The 25609-nt window shown below is 44.2% G+C and overlaps 2 protein-coding genes across 6 annotated transcripts in view; one reads left to right on the forward strand and one right to left on the reverse strand.

The window, feature by feature from the left end:
- LOC308479111 (UPF0538 protein C2orf76 homolog) overlaps positions 1–7782 on the forward strand; it is a 29936-nt gene extending 22154 nt beyond the window's left edge. For all 3 annotated transcript variants that reach the window (XM_081009583.1, XM_081009582.1, XM_081009584.1), the window contains one exon: positions 7714–7782. In XM_081009583.1, the coding sequence (XP_080865709.1) occupies positions 7714–7765 (52 nt within the window). In that variant the 3' untranslated portion in view covers positions 7766–7782. The remainder of the gene's footprint in view (positions 1–7713) is intronic.
- On the reverse strand, positions 1–24713 carry STEAP3 (STEAP3 metalloreductase). Of its 3 annotated transcripts, none has more exons than XM_081007825.1 (5): positions 24626–24713; positions 9166–9660; positions 7762–8289; positions 3997–4158; positions 1–1423 (listed from the first exon to the last, which is right to left on the reverse strand). In XM_081007825.1, exons 2-5 carry the CDS (start codon positions 9649–9651, stop codon positions 1133–1135), a joined length of 1467 nt encoding a protein of 488 aa, XP_080863951.1. In that variant the 5' UTR covers positions 9652–9660; positions 24626–24713; the 3' UTR covers positions 1–1132. The 3 variants fall into 3 exon arrangements, with proteins under 3 accessions (XP_080863951.1, XP_080863952.1, XP_080863953.1); XM_081007826.1 differs by lacking the exon at positions 24626–24713 and adding an exon at positions 24344–24618; XM_081007827.1 differs by lacking the exon at positions 24626–24713 and adding an exon at positions 11867–12011.
- Positions 24714–25609: the final 896 nt, after the last annotated feature.

The following is a 25609-nucleotide window of genomic DNA, read 5'->3' on the forward strand; positions in this document are numbered from 1 at the left end:
TTTACATTTTGCATCATTTATTTGTTCAATATTTAAAAAATCATAAATTGACTTGGGCTCCTTGGCAGAAAGGTGTTATATAAATGTAATAAATACATAAGTAGTAATGTGTGAATTTGGCCCATGCAAAGGAAAAGTGAGGCTGGAACTGCATTTAAATGTGTGGCAGTTTCACGCTTAGTTATTCCTCTGCAACAACCGATGACACTTTTTGGTTTTGTCCCGTCAGCTTCAGACCATCATGTCGGGTGGGCAAATGCACAGGCTGTGGCATCGGGGCACAGGTAGTTTGTATACAGAAGGGGAGGAGGGATTTATAAACATGTGGTTGCTGTTTTAATGGCAGCCGTGTAATAAACTTAACACGTACTTCCAATCTGACCTAGAGTATTTTTTTTTTACACCGTTTGTTGTCGGAGAATAGGCCCTTCCAGAGTTGCCACTTTGGTTTACGGGTGGACTGATTGTGCGCTCTGTGTGATCATGCAGGAATGCTGGCTTAAAAGAAGAAGACAGAAACCATTTGCCAGGTGCGCAGAAAATGCTGTGTCCCACCCCTTTGTTGAATGCATCAGCAGAGTGATTCTATTTTCCTATGCATCATTAAACTGTGCAACTAAAATTGTGCACTGAGGTTTTAAGGCAACCATTCTGCACCCCCTACATCAGGGTTAGCCAACATGGGCCCCTCTGTGTGTTGTGGACTGCAAGTCCTATCAGTGACAGGCTAGGCAATAGTCAGGACTGATGGACGTTGTAGTCTAAAACTTCTGGGAGGGGCACCATGTTGGCCACCCCTGCCTTACATAATTACCAATATATTCCAAATACTGCGGTGTAAGCCAGATACATTGGTAACGTCTCTCCCCCGCCGCATCAAACACCCCCCCAAAAGATTTAAGTTTTAAGGCAACCACTCTCCCCACCCCCAGAATTACCAGTATATTCTAAAACACTGGTAACATTCCTTCCTTAAGTGCCTGAAATAAGATGATGATTATCACCACCATTCAATAATACCAAACTTACAAGCTTCAAAAAACAAACAAAAACTATATTCAGAAACCCCCAGAATCTTCATAGTGCTCTTTGAAAACTTGTCATGATGGAAGAGAGAGAGAGAGATGCTGGATCACACAGTGCTGCTGGTTTCTGCACTCGAAAATTCCCCCGATGCTCTGGGCAAGGTGAACTTGACATACCTGCCCCTCTCCCACCCGTTCCTGATGCGCCGCAGTCTTTGGTTCATACAAGGGAGCTGGAAGAAGAGTTTGGCCAGGATCACAGCACACGGTACCAGCAGCGTGAGAGTAAAGGTGGGAGGCAGGTAGAACTTGTACTGGCTTTCATCAAAGGCCCTGGTCCAGCCGTAAGTCAGGGTGTGCAGAGTGCTGATCACCAGAGCGACAAAGCCAAGGGAGGACTGAAAAGGGGAGCAGAAGAGGAACAACAACATTGTTTTCAGTGACGTGGCTGGAGTTGGGTACTCTTGTTTCCCCAAGCGTTGCTTATCCTTTGTATGTAGCTGTATCCTACCCAATGCTACAGTCCAATACAGTACACAATTCCTTGGCTGCAAGTCCCACTTTCCTCAGTGGGATTTACTTCTGAGTAAGCACAGGGTTGGGATGCACCTGAGCAGCAGCTTTGAAATGCGCCTTATCCCCAAAGGCTGCCCTCCATCCAGGTCAAGTAAGTTTTAATTAGGTCCGAAACCAATGAAAATTATTATTAGTAGCCATGTGAATGTGCGTCAATAGAGCAAGCATGACAGGTCCCTGTATGCTAAAATAAGGGAAAACAGATGGAGGGGGAAATGGAGGCATATAGGCAATATGTGCTTATGTCAATTAGGTATACTTTAGCTTTGTCACAATAAGGGACATAGACTTGGAGAATGAGGGGGGCGGGCAAATCCAAAAAGAACAAGAGATTGGAAAGAGAAAATGAATAGGAATGATATCATGATGGAGAGGGTGGGTGGGTGGATGACCTAGTATTTGAAACAGGCGTATCTATTGGGACCTCCAACAAGGTGCATGTGGGTTCTCTGGGGCTCCTGGCATCCTGAGCAGCCAACTGGACAAAGCCACCACACCCGAATGGCCCTGATTTACCTCCTCCTAACCAAACTGCTAAGCTGCTGATTTCAATGTGATGTAGTTATAACTAATTTGAGTGGGATAGGAGCTAAAATGGGTAATGCTGACATTTTTGTTGTTGTTGTTATTATTAGGCCAGATTCTGTTGGTGGGAATATATGAGCTTCTAGGGCATGGGTAGGCAAACTAAGGCCCAGGGGCCAGATACGGCCCAATCGCCTTCTAAATCTGGCCCGTGGACGGTCCAGGAATCAGCGTGTTTTTACATTAGTAGAATGTGCCTTTTTATTTTAAATGCATCTCTGGGTTATTTGTGGGGCAAAGGAATTCATTCATTACCCCCCCTCCAATATAGTCCGGCCCTCCACAAGGTCTGAGGGACAGTGAACCGGCCCCCTGCTGAAAAAGTTTGCTGACCCCTATTCTAGGGCATTTTACTTGGGCAGAATGAAGCTACTCTTTTCAAATTCCCAGACTCTCACAGCGGATTGGCCTGATCAGATGAGCTGTCCTCACATTTACATTTCTGGTCAAAGGCTGGCACAAAGTAATCAGGTCCATTGCCAAGTAATCAGGTCAATTTTAAGTAATGATTTGTAAAAGTTTACAGCTCCCTTTATGCAACCACCACCACAGTGAAGCAGTTTTAACACAAACCACTCTAACTATAGGTATGGAACAACTGTAACACAAGCCTTTCTTTTCTTATAAATGAGCAAAACTCAGGCAGCTAAAATTCAGCCTAAAATAGATACAATGACTGGAGCAGGATACTTTCCAGTGATTTGCTTCTGATGAGTCATTGGCATGGATCCTAAGTTCCTGAGAGTGGAACTCTGCTCATGAGATCCTGCTGCTGGTGGCGGTGATTTTTTTGCAGGTTCCCACTGTATGTCCTCTGCAACTCCACTCCAGAGTATAGAGGGGACGCTCCAGAACAGCTTGGGGTATGTGCTGGGGGCTGCAGGGGAATTGATGTACGTAAATGGCCTCTCCCCTCTCTCCAACCCCTAACCTCTTTCTTCTAACAGGAAGAATTGTTGATTTGGGAGTCCCTTCTGTTTATGGAAGGGAAATTCAGTATCCAGACCATTGTCTTAGTCCAATGGCTTCCTTAAAAAAGAAAGAGCAGCACAATCCTATGGATATTTGGTCAGAAGTAAATGGCCACTGGATTCAGTAGGGCTTATTATTAAGCAAGTGTGCAGTGGACTGTATCCTAATACACATGCATGGAAAATAAATTATTGATGTCGTTTTACAACATGCATGTCCTAGTAGAGATCTTCTAAACTAGTTTTTACACACACAAACACAAACTTTCACCACTGGGGGGCAGAGGAACAACAAAGTCCTCTGTTAGGGTAATGCAATATAGAGAAACAAATAGCAAATGACGAAATGAAAAGGAAAATAAAAAAAATGGATTTGAACTAGTATTGAACGTATTTTGTGCTGATATTTTCTATATTTAATATGGGGTGGCAGCCGCAAATCAGTTCTTAAGTGTCAAATCTATGCTGCAGAACTGTCTGGGGTCCAAAGAACCCCAACACTCATCCTGTGCACCAGAGGAACTTAGGGCTTGTACTTCTCAAACAGCAGCAGCAAATGGCTTGAGAAACCAAGGGGCTGTTCAAATGCTTTAATGTTGGGCATGGCTAAAACAGCTCTTGACCCTTCTTTTCAATCTTCTGAACTACTTTCATTACTTTTACTTGTTTTATGGTGAAAACGAAAAAAGGAAGGTTGTTCCCAGCCACCCTGCACTGGAATGAGATTAGAAAAACATCCCTTGCTTTTTATGTGAACAACAGCCTTGTTGTGTCTGGTTTGGCCCTGGGAACTGTCTTCCTTCCCCCCTCTCTAAAAACCCTTGAATTGCAGCACTTACCTGAATGAAACTGAATTCCCTCCAGTTGAGAGAGTTGGAGATGGAAGGAAGTGAGGTTATGGCAAGCAAGGACAGCAAGCCCAAGGCCATGATGCCAAAAGAGATGTACATCTCCATCCTCCAGACTTCCTCCTCTATCCATGGATCTGTTTTCTTCTCCACCTGAAGGAACAAGAGCAAAGGTGTGTAGGAGCAACAAAAGAGGGTTTAAAAGATACACAGAGTTCGCTCCGTACCCACGAAGCATTTTCATGGGGTTTCTTTTCTTTAACAGCAGCAGCCTGGTGGCCCTTCTGTCAAAGGTGGCAATGATTAAATTCTTCTGCACCAGCACATGGCTGACTCCCATTCCAGTCTAGGCATTTAATTCTGCCATTGGCCTCAATCTACTGCCACTGCAACCTGCCTCCTCTCCTGGACAAAATGAGTTTGCACCAATGTTGTCCATCCAGCAACCTTATATTTCATCAGTCGCCATCATCATCATTTACAAGTTATATTTTGCAACTGCCACAAAGAATACCCTCTCTTGTGCTGCCAACTCCCTCTAAACTACTGAGGATGGTGGAATTATCAAGAAGGTAATCTGATTTTAACACTTGAGGGGGTCTCTAAGAAAGGAGGTAGCCTTTCAGACATTTTGGGGACTGAATTGGATCTGGACATTTATTTTATTTATTAAACAATTAAATTAAGTTCATCCGAAGATCACAGGGCAGTTCACAACATTAAAATACAAATAAAAAGAACACAAAATACTTAATAAAAACAACCCTCCTGTCTGCAACACATTTAAAAGGATATAGGGGTTTATGTGTGTTCTAAATGGAAGCCAATCCCGTAACCTGGCTGCTGCGTTTTGGACCAGCTGAAGTTTCCTAGTTGTTTTCAAGGCCAGCCCCACTTGCAGCATGTTGCAGCAATTCAAGCTGGAAGTTACAGTGGCTTCGCTTCTGTTCCAAAGGGCTGTAGCTGGTCAACTAGGAAACTTTAGCTGGTCCAAAATGCAGCAGCCAGGTAACTGGAAACAGGCATTCCTAGCCACTGAGGTCCTCCAGTGACAAATGTGACCCCAGGAGTACACTGAAGCTACAGACCTGCTCCTTCCAGAAGAGTGCAGCCCTGTTCACGGCAGACTGTCTTCCCACCTCTTGGACCAGAGAACGTCAAATACGCAACACCTCTGTTGTATCAGCCTCAATTTCCCACTGACCTCTGCAGGGCTTGCCAATAACTTGGCACCTCCATGATCAGACCATGCTTTGCCATTGAAGGCTGCAATTAATATGTGAAATCAGCTCCAGTTTTGAGCTAAGTCCACAAGTGTCGCTCTCTGAATACTTGACTGCTCAGGGCTTAATGGGATTTGGTTTAAGTGCATTTAGGAGAGAAGCGTTCAGGCTAATGGAAAAAAAGAAATGGGATTTGTACTATATTACAGAGACTGACACTTAGACCCAGCCATTTATTCCATTAAAATCAATGCGATTCATGAAGCAAGGATGTTGCTCAGGGGGGAAAGAAAGAAAGAAACAATGCAAGAAAAGAGGGAAATGGGCATCAACGGCTTGCAAGGGATTTATTTACAAGAATCACAGAAGAGAAATAAATGCAGCTGGAATTAAGAGGCTGTTGAGGGACTGCATCCCTTGCACCGAATACAGCAAGGTGATCGGGAAGGAGGCTCAGACAATATTAGCAGGAATAAAAAACCTGAAAAGTGCTAACTCATTGCGGCATCTTGCATTCATCAGTATTTCTTAGGCTGTGAGTCTAAAACTGCTAATGTGGAATATATTTCCACTAGCTGCACTGAAACTCCCATGCAATGCTTTGGGGAACGTAAGAAGATCTCTGCTATTAGACAAAAGGCCCGTTTCATCCAGCATCCTGTTTTCCGGAGTGGTCCATCAGCTGCTCATGAGAAGCCCTATAAGTAGGACATTGGCGACAATAGCACTCTCCAATTTGTGATCTCCAGCAACTGCTACTTAAGAGACAGACAGTCTCTGATACGGGGGGTAGGATGCAGTCAGCATGATTCATTGTCACTGGTAGCCTTATCTTTGATCAATCTGTCTAATTCTCTTTCTAAGCCGTACAAATTGGTGGCCATTTCCACACCTTATGATAATGAATTCCATAGTTTGTGTGTGTGTGTCCACTTTCCTCACATCAGGTATGGTTTTATACACCTCTGCCACATCCACCCTTTCTTGCCTTTCCCCCCCTAAAATGATAAAGCCGCAAACATTCCAACCTGTACTCCAAAGGAGAGTCGCTCCAGGCCCTTGGTAATTTTGATTGCCCTTTTCTGTACCTTCCCCACCCCCCCCAGCTGTACAATACAGTGGTACCTCAGGTTACATACGCTTCAGGTTACATACTCCACTAACCCAGAAATATTACCTCGGGTTAAGTACTTTGCTTCAGGATGAGAACAGAAATTGCGCGGCAGCAGGAGGCCCCATTAGCTAAAGTGCTGCTTCAGGTTAAGAACAGTTTCAGGTTAAGAAAGAACCTCTGGAACGAATTAAGTACATAACCAGAAGTACCACTGTATCCTTTTGGAGGTGTGGAGACCAGAACTATAGACAGTATTACAAGTGCAGCCGCAGCATAGATTTGTATAACACACTATGATAATGGCAGCTTATTTTCCTAATGAGGGAATTTGCCTTTTTCACAGCTAGTACACACAGTGGGGTTGGCATTTTCATCAAGCTATCCATCGTGATCCCAAGATCACGATGGTCAGGCGTATCTAGCTCAGAACCCCATTAGTGTACATGTGAAGTTATGGTTTTCTCCTCCAACCTGCATCACTTTACACTTGTTTACGTTGAATTGCATTTGCCAATTTTACTGCTCATTTGCCCTGTTTGGAAATATCTTTCTGCAGCTCCTTGCAAACCTGTTTTGTTCTTACCCAGCCTAAACAATTTGGTGTCATCAGCAAACTTGGCCACCTTACTAATCACCTCTAACCAGGCAGAGGGTCTTCTCGGTAGTGGTGCCCACCCTGTGGAACGCCCTCCCATCAGATGTCAAGGAAATAAACAAGTATCTGACTTTTAGAAGACATCTGAAGGCAGCCCTGTTTAGGGAAGTTTTTAATGTTTGAAGTTTTATTTTGTTTTTAATGTTCTGTTGAAAACCGCCCAGAGTGGCTGGGGAAACCCAGCCAGATGGATGGGGTAGAAACAACAACAACAACTCTAGATCATTTGTGAACAAGTTAAAAGCACTGGTCCAGTACTGACTACTTAAATCCCTCCACTGTCTTAACTGTCAGTTTAGTCCTGCTCTCTGCTTCCTGTTCTTTAGCCAGTTACTGATCCATAAAAGGACCATAAAGTGACTTTGGTGAGGGGGCAGAATGAAAAGCTGTTTGAAAGTTCAAGTACACAGTGTCTGCTGGATTACCCTTATCCATATACTTATTTGACACACTCGAGACAAGACTTAACTTTGCAGAAACTATGCAAGACTATGTGCTTGGTAATTTTAGCTTTAATAATGCTTTCCACCCCTTTTCCTGGTTCAGATATTAAGCTACCTGCCCTGTAATTTCCCAAAATCTTCTCTGACCCAAATTGCTTTTTTATTTATTTAAATGGTGCTAAACTGACCACTTTCCAGGCCTCAGGTATGGAGGCTGATCTTAGGGACGAGCTAAGATCACCAGCATTTTTTTTACACCCACATCATTTGCAGACAGAACAGACCATGTACCAGCATTCCAAAGAATTGGAAGTACAGTACCTGACTGACAGCATCTCTGAGCAACGAGTAACGATGGGATCGCCGCATGGGTAGGCACAAGCTGTACACAGCGTGCAGGGCTGCACAGAAAAAGCTTAGCAGACCTATCTGCTTCCTGTGCTGCAGCCACTGGTCAAGCCAGTCAGGGAACCGCCTATACTTGGTGCAGCGGTAGAGCTGGAAAATGGCCGCCAGCACTCCAGGCAGGTAGACGAGGGATAGCATGACGTAGGCGACGCAAGGCAACGTGGTGTTGACGACCTCCACAGGGATCTTGTAAAACTTGTTCTTTTGCTCCCGGATGTAAGGGTGCAAAACTTGCCGGATGAAGTTGTATGTGTAGAAGCAGAGAAAGAGACCCAGGGCCAAGAAGACGGGGATCTTCCAGGCAGGGAGAAGCCGTAGCGGAATATTCTCAATCTCACGAGCTGAGCACAAGGAGCCCATGTCCACCGGGGTGAACCCCAGCATGTGAGCAATTTCGGCAATGGCACGCTTGGCTTCTTGGTTGTTGGAGCATATGAAGACCTGCAGGAAACAGAAGACATGTGATGGCAGCGACTGGCAAGCAGAGATCAGGAGCACAGGTACGGGGTTCAAGGACGAGCGATGGCATGGCGAGTGCCATACAAAGCAATAATACGGACACACCTGAGCATTTCATGTGTGCACCTTTGTCTCTGTTGACTCATATGTACTTCCTCTTCCCAAGTTTCTTGAATTCTGAGGTAAGTTGTAGGCTATGACCCAGACTCCTAGAGAACCTGAACACCAGAGAGGGTGGCTTTTTTTGGTTTTTGTTTCGCAAGGGCTGTCACTAGATTATAAAAGGTAAAGGGACCCCTGACCATTAGGTCCAGTCGTGACCGACTCTGGGGTTGTGGTGCTCATCTCGCTTTATTGGCCGAGGGAGCCGGCGTACAGCTTCCAGGTCATGTGGCCAGCATGACTAAGCTGCTTCTGTCGAACCAGAGCAGCGCACAGAAACGCCGTTTACCTTCCCGCCGGAGTGGTACCTATTTATCTACTTGCACTTTGACGTGCTTTCGAACTGCTAATATAAAGACAGCTTAATTGATTGCTTGAATTAATTCTGTTTGACTCAATCAGATAATCAATCCATTTGCATAAAAATCATGGCTCTCGCAACTCTGAGACCCAGAATTTAGTGTTTTACTTTAAAGGAAGCTGAGAGTTTTGGGGTTTTGCTGAGGTGTATGCAAGGCAGCAGGCTGTGTACAAGTTATTTCCAAACTGCAAAGAGCCCTGATCACAGGTATGAGAAAAAATGTATTGTAACTGCATTTTTAGCCATGTTTTCTCCCCCCCTCCCACCACATTTTCTTTCTCTCCAAGTGTGACAGGTCTGGATGTATACACACAACCAATATATCAGAACAGTACCTGCTTATTCCCATCCCTTGGGCCTGACTGTAACGTCCACGCTGAGATGACGTTAAATCCTTTGACAACAGTGCATGATGGGAAAAGTGACGCCAAATACTCAGCATTTGATTCTTTGTGATGGTTGATTTCATCGTTGTTGCTGACATCCACCAGGATTTTGCCAGACAGCTCATCACTGAGGTCGCAGAGTGTGGTGTAATGTTCTCTGAAAACCGCCACAAAGATAATATCTGTCTTCTTTATAGCATCTGCCTGGAAAGTTACTTCAGCTGCTGATGGAAAGAGGGTGGCATTGCGCTTTGGGTTCCGGCTTCCAATCACCACTTTGAAACCTGAGCACACCAAGCGCATAGACAAGGAGCGTGCAAAGTCACCACTGCCCAGGATCCCCACCGTCGTGTTACCAGTGGCTGCAATGAGGCTTGCATTACTTTCCACATTTTGTCGGCCGAGGAGTGGCTTTGCCATGTCACCCTCCGGCATCACGATAAGCTAAAGCAAACAAAACACAAAGTCGCATCAGATACCCGGCTGAAAATGGCGCCTTCCTTTCACCCCACTTTGTATGAAAGGGACCAGTTTCTTCTGGGACCAGTTGCAGAATCTCTTTTTCCCCTGAAGTCCAGCTGGCACCACCATTGGCCATCTTTTGGGGCCAGCTGGAAGTCTACCCTTTTCTCCAGACCTTCTGATTTAGGAGCCCTGGTCTATCTAGTAGTATGCTGACAGATGGAATGATTTATGTAGTGAATTGCATGTTTCAGTGTTTATTGATTGGTTTCATGCTGTTTGGTTTGACAGTGAAGGGTGGGATATAATTTTGCAAACAAACAAAACAAATAACATGTTAGAGCTTAACAGGAAATCTGTAAACGGGTGGTCTCTTATTCCTAACTAGTAAGTGAATGTATGTCTACACTCAAGATAAACAGCTGGGGTTAGAATTGCAGCCTTATGCCATATTATCATAATTGCTTCGAGTAGATTAGCTTAGCCTGAATTAATTTTAACCATCTTTTTTTTGTTCACATATTCAGGGTGGTGAAAGCATGGGACGAATCTCTTCCATCCTCCAACGCATTGTTTTCTTGGCATCTTTAGGCTTCGCTCAGCCCTACCTTAATCTATGTGTTTTACTCTGGAATAAATATTTAGGAAAGTTCTCAGACTCATGAATATATGGGTTAGATGGATCAGTGCCTTTTGCTGCTCTGATGCAAATAAGCCTTGAGGTAGCAGTCACAAGAGTGAGGTAGCTACCATAAGAGGGTTGATTGACATATTTTCTATTGCTCTGCCCAACATACGGGTGAGAATAGAGTGCAGTTGCAGACACATGTTAAGGTTTTGCCTTGGAAGGAACACAGGAGTAGACAAAGCTTGAGTCAGGCTATGAAAGGTCACTTGGGTTATTTATTCGTTTGAGCTGCATTCTAAGTAAGAAGTAGTCAAAGCAAAGGTGAAGAATTTGAGATCCTCCAGATGTTGATGTACCCCATCGAGCATGGCCAATGGTCTGGGATGGTGACAGAAGCCATAGTCCTACAACATCTGGAGGGCCCACAAGTTCTTCATACCTGTCTCAAAACAAAGAGAAATGCATTTCTGAGCGAGTGAAATAAAGATATATTAATATTCAACACGTCAAGGTAGGTTTTTTTCCCCTGGCGACTTCTCTCACAATGGGCCCACAGCACTTCAAAAGCACCGTTACGTTCTCCCTAAGGAGCGGCAAACTGCTCTGCTCTCTTTCATAGTTTGGCATTTATATTCTGTAATTAAGTGCCATTCAGAAATGGAAGAAAGATGTGTTTGCAAAGTTTTGAGAGAAGCAGGTTTTTGTTTTGTTTTTCACGGGGCAAATTGATGGATGATGTGGCTTGCGCAAACACTGACAATTAAATGGTTGAAAAATGTAAGCCAAGCCAAGGTGCTTTAAAGGAAATGAACAGGCATGGCCTCTGTAATTAAAGGTGGATTAAATAAACTCCCTTGTTTTAAATACTGCGCTATCATGAGCTCAAGGCGATTAAGCCAAGTTGTAAGATGATTGTTTAAGAAACAGTGTGGTCTAGCAGAATGGCTGGCAAGAGCTAAAGTATGCATCATTGGTGGTCCAAAACCTTATTTTGCTGATTCACATGTAATGTTTATCTGGGACTGGTCATACATACGTACTCTGCTCTTGTTTCTCCTTCCCATAATTGGCACTTATTCTTAAGAGCAGTGGAAATAACTTCAACCTCAACGCAACCAGGAACAGCTCTCATCCAATGTTGCCAGTTTGAGAGGCAGCCATACTGCTGGTTGAAAAGTATGCTGAATTCCTAACCCATATCCCAAGGACAGCAATTTCTACTCCTCTTCAAGTCAAAGAGGTGGCGAAATTGCTTTACCAGTTTGCAAGCAGCCCTGCTTAATTCTACTCCTGACTGAGAGTTCCTTTAATGTCAGGGCACTGGTCAGAAGGAAATAAAATGTGCACTGCTTTATTATTCTTTTTAAAAGGCTGCAGATAAGTGGATAGGCTCTCATTTAATCATGTCATTTTAAAATTTACATTTTAATTTTTCAACACATCTGGTATAAATTTGGGCACTAAATTAATTTCTCAGTTCTATACATATTTATTTGGTCTCAGGACTGTGCAATTAGTCATCATTAAAGGAAGATAGGAAAATAAGGAGAACATCGGCACCTGAAATAAACGTCAGTTTTAACCGATTTTTCTTTTAAAAAAGTGGGCCCCCAAAAACTTCCTGCAGCTGCTTCATTATGAGGGAAACAAAGTCATTTAATTCCTTCCTCAGATCTGGAGAGGCTTCTCTCAGAAGAACTGAGCAGGTGCCACATCCCTGCTGTGAACTGAACAGATTTTGGTAAGAAAGAGACCTTTTAATCAAAGACTCTTTTTTTGTCTCCAGCTCCACAAGATATCCCAAGAGTCTCTCCATCCAGAAAGAAAGTTAATAAACCTGACCCATCTGCGTACAATTTGCAGTTACAGCAGTAAAGATGCCAAGCAGAAATCATATATATCTCAGCACCACCACCAGCGTAGAGGAAAAGTAGAGCCGCTGTGTTGTTGTGTTTAGAGCATTGGACTAGGATGTGAGAGGCCAGGGTTCAAATCCCCACACAGCCATGAACCTCCGTGGGTGACCTTGGGCCACTTACCATCTCTCAGTCTATGCTACTTCACAGTATTGCTGTGAGCATAAAATAGGGAAGGGGAAAAACAAGGATGCCACACTGAGCTCCTTGTAAGAAAGCTGGGATATTATTATTATTATTATTATTATTATTATTATTATTATTAAAATGTAGAGACCATTTCATGGCACAAACCCATCAAAGTGGAGCACACTGTTAAACAGAATTAAAACACAGGAACACGAACTTGTAAGAATAAAATCATTCTACGAATTCTAGACCAATAAAGCCACCCATGCAAACGCTTAAAAAAACATGAAACATTTCCTCAAATATAAAATTGATCTTCCGTAAACGACTGAGTTGCACCTCAGGGAAAGCCTTCCCAAACAAAAATGTCTTCAGCAGGTGTCTACACAACACCACACTCAGTGCCTGTCTGATTTCAGCTGGTAACTGATTCATGAGAGCTGGAGATGCAACACTAACTGCTTGGTTTCCAGGACAGGTTAAGCACACCTCCGATATAGCAGTAGCAGCAGCAGCAGTAATATCTAGCAAGACAAATTTATGAAGGTGAGTGTGTGTCAGTCATGGTACCTTTTACTGGCAGGTACAAGCAGCAGTATGCGAGGCAAAATTAACAGTAAGGCAAAGGCTCCTGTCAACCTCTTTTGAAAGTTAGGAAACTGACGGTATGATCCTTTGCATGTATCTTTGGAAGTAAGTCCCTCTGTGCTCAGTAGGGTGTAGTCCCAGGTAAGTGTACTCTGCATTGCAGCATGAGAGTGGGAGGGAGGCAGCCACCTACATGTCTTGAGAGTGCCAAAAATTGGGAATGCGATTTGCCCGATACGTATTTTGTGCTTCAGGGCAAGAAAATGTGCTGTTCCGATTTCTCTTTCTGGGACATCAGGGGCTTCCAAAGCTAGGCTACAACATCTAGAAGGAAGTCCAACGCAATTGCCACACATGATACATTGTGCATAGCTACCTCCCTTGCCCCCATAGCTACAGGAGAGATATTTAAAAATAATACATGATTGCGAAGAGCCTGTACCTTAAACATCTCTGTTTGCCAAGCTTGAGAACTGGAAGAAGTCAGCATGTGAGTTAATACGATGCCTTTATTTGCTATAATAAAAAACGCAGTTTGCAGGATTTTCTGAATGCAGTTACTCCTCCAGTGCAATAATGGAATGACCTGCATGAATCCATTTCGTAATAAAGAATATAATTACATTAGAATTTGATAGTGTAACTTTAAGCCTACGTTCTTGTACAGCTGTGTTGTATTTAGTGAAGGGCTTTTCCACTCTTCTAAAAGTCCATGTTGGTTGTGCTATATCCTATAGGGCAGCTCTCCAGTCTAGGAGAGGCTTGTGTGTCCTGTTCTTGCCCAATAAAACCAGCATGGAGCAAATCCATGGGGAAATACTGTACATGGGCTTTAACTGAGCAGAGTCAATTGCTGCCACCATGGCACCATTGCCATAGGGGTGCGAGTGGCGCAGTGGTATAAACCACTGAACCTCTTGGCTTGCCGATTGGAAGGTCAGCAGTTCAAATCTGTGGGATGGGGTGAACTTCTGTTGCTCTGTCCCAGCTTCTGCCAACCTAGCAGTTCAAAAGCACGCCAGTGCAAGTAGATAAATTGGTACTGCTGCGGCGGGAAGGTAAACGGCGTTTCCATGCGCTCTGGCTTCCATCACGGTGTTCCGTTGCACCAGAAGCAGTTTAGTCATGCTGGCCACATGACCCGGAAAGCTGTCTAGACAAACGCTGGCTCCCTCGACCTGGAAAGCGAAATGAGTGCTGCACCCCATAGTTGTCTTTGACTGGATTTAACCATCCAGGGGTCCTTTGCCTACCTTTACCTAATGCAGGAGACAGAACCAGTTCTTGGTGTCTAAGCAAAAGGACAAACAACCCTTTTGCTCCAACACTGAAACCCTAGTATAGATCATATGTTCTGTTGCTGGAGCACAGCATCCAGCCCAGAAGGCATATTACATAACCAACTGTGTATAAATATAGTTATTTTTGTAGAGCAGATAAAAGTCAAGGAGTTTGACTCAGCATTCTACTTAAGCATGTATTTAACACTAAGACACTAAGAGCATAACTGAATCCCCTTGGGATTGAATCGCAAGGGCTTAGCTGAATCAGGTTCTTAAGACTATAGACGCTATAAAGTAGGCAGAGTAACATCATGGCCATCTGCAAGATTCCCAATATCCTAATAGACACCACAAATAGCAACAGCCTTTTTTGACCGCAGTGCAGGAAGCCCTGGCTCCTCACTCACAACTATGAAAAGCTAATGGCTGATTATCTAAGGGCTCTTTAAGACCTTTTTTTTCACATATTTGTCTTTTATTTGTAGCAAACAGTTTCCATATAGACTGCTTCAAGGAAGTCTCATTTTTCCAAGCAGTCAAAAGACTTTATTTTCCAGTTCAGAAAATGTGATGCTTCTCCCAGACAGCACAATAATTGCTGTTGCAGTTTAATTGTGGAATATGGTTTCGTAAGGGTCATAAGCATTTCTTGTGTACATTTAAATATGCATTTACTGACCAGCAAAATACCTCTCAAATTCCATTAACTACTCAAATACCTGGCGATAATAGTTTTTTTTTTAAAAGAACTCTTTCTTTGGAAAGTCTGAAAATGTTAAAGGTTGTTTTGATAATAATTGCCAGAGATTTGTTTGCTTGTCTATGCATAACAGGTGTTCACATTTGATACCATCACTGCCAATGGGCCAGATTCAACTTTGTTGTTGCGCTAGCAGAAGCCAGCACACTAAGTCCTGCTGGCGCAACAGGGCACTGTGGTCAGTGAGCATACAGGAAAGGTCTTAAAAGAGGCTCTTGTTGACTTGCAGACCCACCACAATGGCTTCCGCCATCATGCCAAGAATGTTATGATTCCACAAAGATTTGCCACAGAAGAACCTAGCATAGCAATCAGGGCCAGTTATGAGATTAACTATGCCATGAAATATATCCATTAATCTTTTAAACCATTGCCGTTGTTGCTGCTCTCTGATTTTATTTTGTTTCTGCATTCCTTTTAGCCCAGACTTTTGCCAAGCTGGTAACCTCTAAATGCTTTTGACCACAACTCTCATCAACACCACAGCCGACATAACTGTGCTGGCTTTGGCTGATGGAAGTTATAGTCAAAAACATCTGGAGGGCACCAGGTTGGCAAAGACTCATGTAATCTACGTGATCCTCCCCAGCATTTGAGATGCACTAATGATGAGGACCGGCTACAAATTATATCCTTCACTGAGGCTAGCTTATCTTCCTATTTCTCTGCAAGAGGTGTGTGCAGCCTCTTTCCTCTGTTGTCCTTTCAAAGATGAATGGCAAGTGAAAAGATACCTGTTTGAAAAAAAATTTGCTTGCTGGTTGCCTTTCTTTTTAAAAAACAATTTTGATTTTATTGGGACCAGTTGCTTTTAATACTGCCAATTTTATTCATTTAAAGCATTACAATAAATAAAACTAATAGCAAATTTTAAAAACCCTAAAAATCAGAGCCATCAATAAAAAGCAGCAGAATAAGAGATTACAATAAAAACCTCCACTGATTTAGAAGAGAAAGCAGCTAATATATATTACTACAATTTTAAGTTTTTGAATTGTTCACCTATTTGAAACTTCACAGGGTTGTTGTGATGATCAAGAAAACCTAGAAATTGTACTCTGTCCCTTGGAGTCTTTGTTTGTAAAGGTAACTAAGGCAGGCTATGAATCAATATGGGCCCACTCAGCAATCAATAGTTTTTTTTGGGGGGGGGGCTAGAAGCCTCTTTGGCCAGATAGCACTTATTAGGTAGAGCCAGAGATTTGTGGAAATGGACCTCACCATTCTAGATGCATGACATAACATGACCAGTGGATGGTTGATTGCATTTAGCATGCCAGAAGCCCCTACTCATGATAGGCAATCAAGTAACCAAGGCTTAATTAACCTTAAATCCTACCTGTCAGGCCTCTGGAAACTTGCCCAGCGCCTATGCCAAACAACCGCCAGTGAACAAAGTTAATTCTTTCCCATTAATAAGAGGTGACATTTACTACTCACATCTCCTGTTGCTTTTTGCTACCATTACCCAATCCCTAAGCACTTTTGATGATCAACCATGATTTTAGCCTAACAAATAATGCAAATTTACAGTTTTTGTGGCAAGGGAGTCAAGCACTTCCTTCCCTCCCCCCACCATGTGAATATAGATTTACACACAAACATGTTCGCAGAAACGGGATTAGAAGTCTAATTGTTTCCAGAAATTTGCATTGCGAATTATTTTCTGAAGCTGTGTTTCACAAGAGGCAATGCTAAAGATAAATATCCAAAGTCAAGCCTATCATTATCACTATGATAATTAAGCACACTTGCACTCACTATGCCTTTAGTCTACTTTGGAAACAAAGACTTTGCAATAATTTTAGAATCTCTCTCCAAAGACACACAAGGCTGCAGGCCATGAAGGAGGTGAACGGAATTAGAGAAGAGAATGTGAGATGAATTTAGGTGGAGAATGGGGACAGGAAACAGCATAGAAGGTTGTGGAGCTAGCTGTAAGGGAAGTTTTTAATGTTTTATTGCTTGCTTTCTTTTTCTTTCTCTTCTTCTTCTTATTACTCTGTTGGGAGCTGCCCAGAGTGGCTGGGGAAACCACCCAGATAGGCAGAGTATAAATAATAAATTATTATTATTATTATTATTATTATTATTATTAAGCAGGTGTGGTGTGGTAATCAGTGTATTGGACTTGAACTGGGGATGCCGGGTTCAAATCTCCACTCAGATGTGAAGCTCACTGGGTGACTTTGAGCCAGTCACTATCTTTTAACCAAACCTACTTCCTTGTGCTGCTGTCATGATACAATGGAAGAAACAATGCATGTGCACTGAGCTCCCACTGACAACAGCCAGTTGGGCTCAGCTGTGCTCCTGAGATGGTCATGTTCAGGATGTTTTGTTTTTGGATCTATACGGGTTTGCTGACTGCAGTGGTCACATTGTTGCTGAAGGTTTTTATTATTATTATTCATTACAAACATAAGGTAAAGTACCCCTGGACGATTAAGTGCAGTCGAAGTAGACTCTGGGGTTGTGGCGCTCATCTTGCTTTCAGGCCGAGGGAGCTGGCATTTGTCCACAGACAGCTTTCCGGGTCATGTGGCCAGCAAGGGATGTGGGTGGCTCTGTAGTCTAAACCACTGAGCCTCTTGGGCTTGCCAGATCAGGTGGTCAGCAGTTCAAATCCCTGTGACGGGGGAAGCTTCTGTTGCTCTGTCCCAGCTCCTGCTTACCTAGCAGTTTGAAAGCATGCCAGTGCAAGTAGATAAATAGGTATCACTGCGGCGGGAAGGTAAATGGCGTTTCCGTGCTCTCTGGCTTCTGTCACGGTGTTCCGTTGTGTCAGAAGCGGTTTAGTCATTACAAATATAGCATAGAGCTGTATATGAAAATGTTCTTTAATGAAATGACTACCAAACCACAACACTAATAAAATGCTGAAAGTTAAATAAATAGAAATGAAACCTGGCTGGGCAAGTGGCCGAATTAATTATTGCACAAAATCACCAAGTTTATACTGGAACGGATGTATTTTTATTTTAAACTATTATTGTTTAAATGCACATCCCACCCTTCTCCAAACGAGCTTAGGATGGCATGTGTGTATACAGCCCTGCATTTTGCCTCACAAGAACCCTGCAAAGTAGGCTAGGCTGAGAGATAGGGGCTGGTCCAAGGTTACCCAATGAGCTTCATGGCAGTGGGGTGGGTGGGATTTGAACCCACGTCTTCCTGAATCTTAGTCCAATGTTCTAACCATTACTCCAACCCTGGTTCTCTGCACATTTGCTGCCCTACTTTTCTAGAAAGGTGGTTGTGGTTAGCAGTACTCTCTCATGACTCCTTTTGCACCAACTTTCCTACATGCACTCTGAGTGACATGCAAGGGCTGACTGCCCCTTTTTGGCATTAACAGTCACTTCTGAGAACATCAGGAGCCTCTATTTTCTAGTAGAGTTTATTGGTAGTTCCAGAAAATGGGTATTTTCAACTTTTTAACTTTCCTGTCTGGTACTTAGTTACTACTATGAATACTTTGAAATGGTCCCCCGCCTTCTTTTTATCTATTTTTAAAAACTTCTTTCTACAGTCTTGTTTAGAACTCACCTGCAACACTGTGTTGTTTGCTTAGATACAAAGCAAGGAGGCCAGAAAGGTTGTTACAGGTTTACAAAAGAGATTTCCCTCAGCTCTTAAAGGGCCACATGTTTGAATGTTGCCTTGCACACATGAAATGAAGCAAAAGCTCCATGAGAAAGAATTTAGGTTGAAACAGGCTTCTCCCACTGGGAAAAAAACATCACAGAAGATTGTTTCTTCATTAGATTACTGACTCTGCAATCCTATATATGCTTACTCAGGGAGTAAGGCCCATGACACTCAGTGCAGTTTTCTCCCAAGTAAGTGTCTATGGAACTGCAGCCTTAATAGGACTTACGCCTAGACAGACTTAACTGAATTTCAAACTATTATATTTGCAATTTTTGACTTTTAAAATATAATGCTTCTTTTATTTTTATCTGTAAGTTTTCTCCCAGATAATGTTTTGATACTATTCTATTGCATGCAATTTTTGATGTGGCTGAAATATATCATGTTTATTTACTGCACCCGTTGCTCGGTCCCAGCTCCTGCCCACCTAGCAGTTCAAAAGCACGTCAAGTGGAAGTAGATAAATAGGTACCGCTCTGGCGGGAAGGTAAAAGGCATTTCCGTGCGCTGCTCTAGTTCGCCAGAAATGGCTGAGTCATGCTGGTCACATGACCCGGAAGCTGTCTGCGGATAAACACTGGCTCCCTTGGCCTATAGAGCGAGATGAGCGTGCAACCCCAGAGTCACCTGCAACTGGACCTAATGGTCAGGGGTACCTTTACCTTAAATACTGCATAGTATTTCTGGCTACAGTATGTTTTGTTCATTCTCCTGTTTGTTTTCCATAATCTGCCTACCCTACTGCCAGACCTGAAAAGATAATGACCATTGCACATCTGTTGGATTCTATTTCCTCGTAATTATATTTTTGGAGATGTGATTTTTTTAATATAAAAATGCTTAGCAGATGCTGGCACGACACGCTTTGAGAACCTTTGATCAAGATTATTTCCATTTAGTCTCTTACTGGAGATGTTCAAGGGCAAAGTCAAGGCATTCTTGAATGCTAGACTAAACAACTGGCATCTATAATGCATATTTTCCTATGTTTTTGTTGTTGCATAATTCACTCAATCTTGGGGATTTTTCCCCCTTCAGTTTTTGTTGTATGCAGTTATGGCATATAAAACTGCACCATCAAATTGGTATCTGCTACAACAAGCAGCACAAAGAATCTTAGTGTCATTCTTAAATCTTTTTTTAAAAGAAGGAGGAAAAAAAAGCTTTGCAGGAATTTTGATACTATAAGCTACACCTCCTTTCCCAGCATGTTTGGCCACGCCAGGAAGTGGCATATTTCAATGCATACATTGTATTCTGAAAGCAATTTAAATGTTCTTAGGAGAAGGGCTCATATTCCTGTAATAAATGTGTGTGCACCAGCAAGGACAAAAGGTGTGTGTGGGGGGGGGGGGTCTTGTACAAACAGATGCCATATTTGATGCATTCATTAACTTTCTGTCACCTAACAGCTTGCTGCATTCAGGATTTGATCTTACCTGACCTTATATACTCACACAAGCACCAAAAATCAATATTTGATATTGCTTCCAATCCCCTTTCTCAATTTCCGGAACATCAGTACATTTTGGAAGATTACGACCCTGACTGACTCCAACCACAAACAGCCAAGCACTAGGTCCACAGTCCATTGGCAAGTTCTCCTGCACAAACACCACCACAACCAGTGAAGAGATGCACGTTTTCTTTTATTTAATTGGGCAAGAAAACTTCTCAGCTGCCCTAAAGTAATTTGAAGGCTCCCCTACACGCAGGATTATTATTATTATTATTTGTACCCCACCCATCTGACTGGGTTGCCCCAGCCACTTTGAGCAGCTTCCAGCATATACAGAAACATAATAAAACACCCAGCAATAAAATGTTCCCTGTACAGGGCTGCCTTCAGATGTCTTCTAAAGGTTGTGTATCTCCTTGACATCTGATGGGAGGGTGTGTGCCACTACCGAAAAAGCCCTCTGCCTGGTTCCCTGTAACCTCACTTCTCGCTGTGAGGGAACTGCCAGAAGGCCCTCAGAACTAGATCTTAGTGTCTGGGCTGAATGATGGGGGTGGAGATGCTCCTTCGGGTCTACAGGGCTGAGATCAGCACCAACACTTTGGAGGATGCTATAGAATCAGATGTAGGTTGCCTCTAGTTTAGCCTATAAGAACTTTTGCAAGATGGATTCACTCACACACTGGAAATTTATGTCTGAGCAATTAAAGTGAAGTGAAGTACTTTGTCACAACATATCCACTTAAAAGAAAACGCAGTGGGCCTTTTGCAGTTAGGAAGGTGACATGGAAATGCACAGGCAACATGGGATGAATGACCAATTGACAGGAAGATGTATATGCGCCATGCAGGCAAATCAGGATGAACGTCTACTTTTGTACAACCTCCCCACAAACAAATCCGAACAAATGCTCAACGAAGAGTGAACACTGTCAAACCTCTGTGTGAGCTTTGTACAAGCAAATTAGGACGAGTGCTATAGATAACTCTAGGTATAATGAAGATCCTGGGGCCTAGCTGCTTCACTCACTGCTGGGGTATCAAAACTGTTCAGGTACTTCCATAAAATACCAAAACCTTGAATTGGTACATGCAGAAGAACCCTTCTGATATACCCTAACAACTAAGAAAACCTAAAGGCTTCTCTCTCCCTTTCTCCGCTCTGAAACTCAAAGCGTGAAGCCCCTTCCTCATCAGAGTGGCCACTTTTTCTTTAGTCAAGTTTCTTCTTCTTTATTTATGTTAATACTTTCAAAGCAGCAAAAGCAAACCTGGGAAGAAAAGGGATGAAAACTCAAGCGCCGTCTTCGTTTTTAACATTCATTTAGCATTCTGCTATGTGAAACCACACCAAACCCTTAATGTCCCATTCTTCATTATTACCTGGGTGAAGGGAAGCATCTTAAACCCCAGTAATTCAAGTTCAGCAGAAACATCATCTGCAAAGTGAAACATCACTTGCTTCTCCCCCTCCTGCACATGCACACACACAATGTGAGCTAAAGGCCCTTTCCAGAGAGTCGCTACTTTTGGGGTGGGACTTAGCCACATACTGGCAAATTCAGCACACAAATTATAATTGATTGGGAGGCTGTGCACAACATATCCACTTCCCACCCCCAAGCTGGACTTTTTGTGGTAAGAAAAGTGATGGGGAAATGCACTGGAAATTTGGCACAATGGCACCTAGCTTTCCCACAAATGTGGTGCAAAATCAGGATGAATGCTTGACAAACAGGTCATCTGGAAGTGTCCTTAACTCTGATCATGGGAGAGAAGTGCTGATAACATTACAGCATTTCCACAACACCTCCAGAAAAATTAAGAGGCATTAAGAATTGGCAATAGAGAATGGCACAATTATCAACCGATACCAATAGTCTCATGGCACCTTAAAGACAAACTGATTTATTGTGGCATAAGCCCTCTGTGGACACCTTGCAGCCCCTCTGTATTACCCCACCTCAATGTTGTTCCAGAGGGTCCCCTCCCCAGGTTTCCAGAGCAGATTTCCAGGGAGCACAGGAAGCTACAGGGCAAGTTGCTGAAAACTGCTTCTGTGAGAGCAGGATATTAGGATCTTAGTCTTAGTCTTTCAAGGTGCTACAAGATTCTGTTGTTGTTTCTACTGCAGCAGATTAACACAGTTGGCTCTCTAGAAATTCGAAACCAGAAACACACTGACCGAGAATAGCGACCATATGCAAGGTCAGAGCTTTTTTTTTTTTTTTTTTTTAAACACAGAGCTGGAATTAGCATGGAAGACCTCTATGCCCACAGGTTGCAATCCTAAGTGTTGGGAGTTGGTCTCACTGGATCCAGTAGGGCTTACTTCTGAGCAAATGGGATTCAGTAAAGTGCATCAGAACCAACCCCAATGAATGACCCGATAACTCTTACTAAAATGCATTCACATTTATCCTTCAATCAGCTGTAGTTTCCTCCAGCAGTAATTTACACAGTACAGTGGACGCTCAGGTTGCGAACGTGATTTGTGCGGGATGCACGTTCGCAACCAGCAGCGTTCACAACCCACATCTGCGCATGCGCAGGTTGCGATTCGGCGTTTCTGCACACGCACAAAGCACAATTTAGTGCTTCTGTGCATGCGTGACCGCCAAAACCCGGAAGTAACTCATTCTGGTACTTCTAGTCGAAATAAAAAAATTCCTTCCTGTAGCACCTTAAAGACCAACTAAGTTAGTTCTTGGTATAAGCTTTCGTGTGCATGCACACTTCTTCAGATACACTTCAGTGTATCTGAAGAAGTGTGCATGCACACGAAAGCTTATACCAAGAACTAACTTAGTTGGTCTTTAAGGTGCTACAGGAAGGAATTTTTTTATTTTGACTATGGCAGACCAACACGGCTACCCATCTGTAACTGGTACTTCTAGGTTTCGGCGGTCTGCAACCTGAAAAGACGCAACCTGAAGCGGCTGTAACCCAAGGTATGACTGTAAAGCATTTACTACCTACTGCTTTGGTAGTATGGAGGAGACAGAAGAGGAGTACTTTGCAGATGATGTTTCTGCTGAACTTGAATTACTGGGGTTTAAGATGTGTGAACAGAGCAAGGTCTCTCTGTTGGCTGTAAACAAGAAATGCATGCAGGTGGCTGGAACAGAAACAGAAGTTCCAGGGCCAGGGTGGGCTTGGAGAAGAGGGACAACAGAGCTCCAACAGGCTAGTAACATATCTCTTTTTTTGCAGGCTAGTAACTTTTGTAGTTCAAGGGTCTGAAGAGATAACCCACCCCACCCCACCCCACCCCACCCAATACTTGCTTATCAGTGGGCCTACAGAACAAATGTGCCTAAGACTGTACATACCATGCACTTAAGACACCCCTCAAGAATCCTGGGAACTGTAGTTTAAGGGTGCTAGGCTACATGAAGGGTAAACTATAGTTCCCAGTTCTTGGGTGTGGGTGTGCTTTAAATGTAGGGTGTGCATGCAGCCTTGGCCACATGTGATGTTAACAGCATGATCCCATTTACTCGGAAGCAAGTACCATTGAGTTCAACGAGACAGTCCTGGAAGTCTTAATCAGAACATTATCAGATAGCAGTACTTTTTTTTCTGGGGGGACGCATACCCCTAAACATTTTGTGAATCTAAGTTTGGCCTCATTGAGGGGTAGTATTTCAATATAAGTAGGAAAACGAGAGTACCCCTCAACATTTTTTTAAAGAAAAAAATCACTGTCAGAAAGCAATCATATCTACACACACACACACACACACACACACACAAACACACACCAGAAAGCGGAGCAAGCCCGGATGCTCCCCTCTCATTCAGGTTTTCAAGACATCCTTCCTATGCATACTATACTAAATCTTCATGGGGCGTGGGGCGGTCAGGGAAAGGGCCTCCCTTCTATGGGAGCTCCTCTGGGGTGGGAAACGATAAAGTACCCATGCCTTTGTAACAGAGGGAAGGGTGGGGACGGCAACCGTGAACTACTGACCCCGAGGACACCACCTTTCGGAGCCTATTTCTACAATGCGATACTAAACAAACACAACTCGGAGGCGGCGGGGCTGAACGGGGCAAGGGAGACAGGCGAGCAAATGCAGCCGAGGTGGTCAAGAGGAAATTGGCCGTGTCCTTCGCGCGCGCACTTATCCACCCCACCCCCTTAAAAACAAACTATGTTTTCAGAGAATCATGGATTGGGTATTTGGCCTGTGGGCTTCGGAAAGGCCAAGGAGGAGAGACCCTACTTTGAGGCCTGCCTCTTACCAGAGAGAAAGGGGCGCGCAGAAAGAGCTCTCTGCGCGCAGTCAGACGCCTTTTGGGGCGGCCCGGAGCCTCCCCGGGTCTCCGCGCCCTTCCTTGCCGAGTCCCGGGAGCGCAAGCCCGCTCCCCTCTGCGGACGGCGATCCAGTTCCGCGTCCTCTCCCCCCCGCCCGAGTTCCTCCTTGACACCTGCGACCAGCAAATGGGATTCAGCCGGAGTCGCGCTGCGCTCTCGGTGCGCGCTCGGCTCCCCAGCCGCCTCGCCACCTGGGGCTGTTTACTCACCGCTCCTCGGGCCCCGGGCAGCGAGCAAGAGCACGCAGGCTGGTTTATGGGCGCTCGGAGCGTAATGGAGTAAGCGCGGGACTCCGCCTCTTCCCTCCCTCCCTCGCCTGCCCGCCCGCCCGCCCGCTTCCCTCCAGCCTCCCTCCCTTCCCCGCCTTTGCTTCGCGTGAGGAGTCGACCTGCCTCGCCTCTCCTTATCCAGGCCAGGCTGTGGCGCGTTGTGGCTTTGGGCATCTCTCTGTGCAGACATATCGTGCCAGACCCACCCACCCAGATGCAGCCCTAGCTTGGTCGGTGGTGACAGCAGCAACAAGCCACAACGCCAACAAGCCACAACGCAGGAGCAGTCCTCTAGCAAGAAAGCTTCCTAAAGCCATATAGCACCAGGGCAACGTGGCGTAGCTTCAGCAGGTCCCAGGCACTGCCCCAGGTGGATTTGGGGGTACATGGAGGCACACACCGTTGTGACATTGCACAACATCTTTGTGGACCACAGGTGGCTCTCCTGTTGAAGCATTTGCCTTAGCTTCCACTTTCCTAGGTTTGGGACAACATAAGAGGGCCTTAAGGGATGCGGGTGGCGCTGTGGTCTAAACCACTGAGCCTCTTGGGCTTGCCGATCAGAAGGTCAGCGGTTTGAATCCCTGCGATGGGGTGAGCTCCTGTTGCCCAGTCCCAGCTCCTGTCAACCTAGCAGTTCGAAAGTATGCCAAAAAGTGTGAATAGATAAATAGGTACTGCTCCAGCGGGAAGATAAACGGCATTTCCATGCGTTGCTCTGGTTTCGCTGTTCCGTTGTGCCAGAAGCGGCTTAGTCATGCTGGCCACATGACCTGGAAAAACTGCCTATATGCGACTGAACTTAACTGTCAGGGGTGCTTTACCTTTACCTTTAAGAGGGCCTTAGTTTTGGTCGATGTTGGCATCAGCAATAGGGTGTGCCTCTGGGGGTGAAGTCAAACGGCTGTGTTAGTAGCACTGAAG

This window comes from Podarcis pityusensis (genome assembly GCF_964106645.2).
Source record: "Podarcis pityusensis genome assembly, chromosome: 1".
Lineage (NCBI taxonomy): Eukaryota > Metazoa > Chordata > Lepidosauria > Squamata > Lacertidae > Podarcis > Podarcis pityusensis.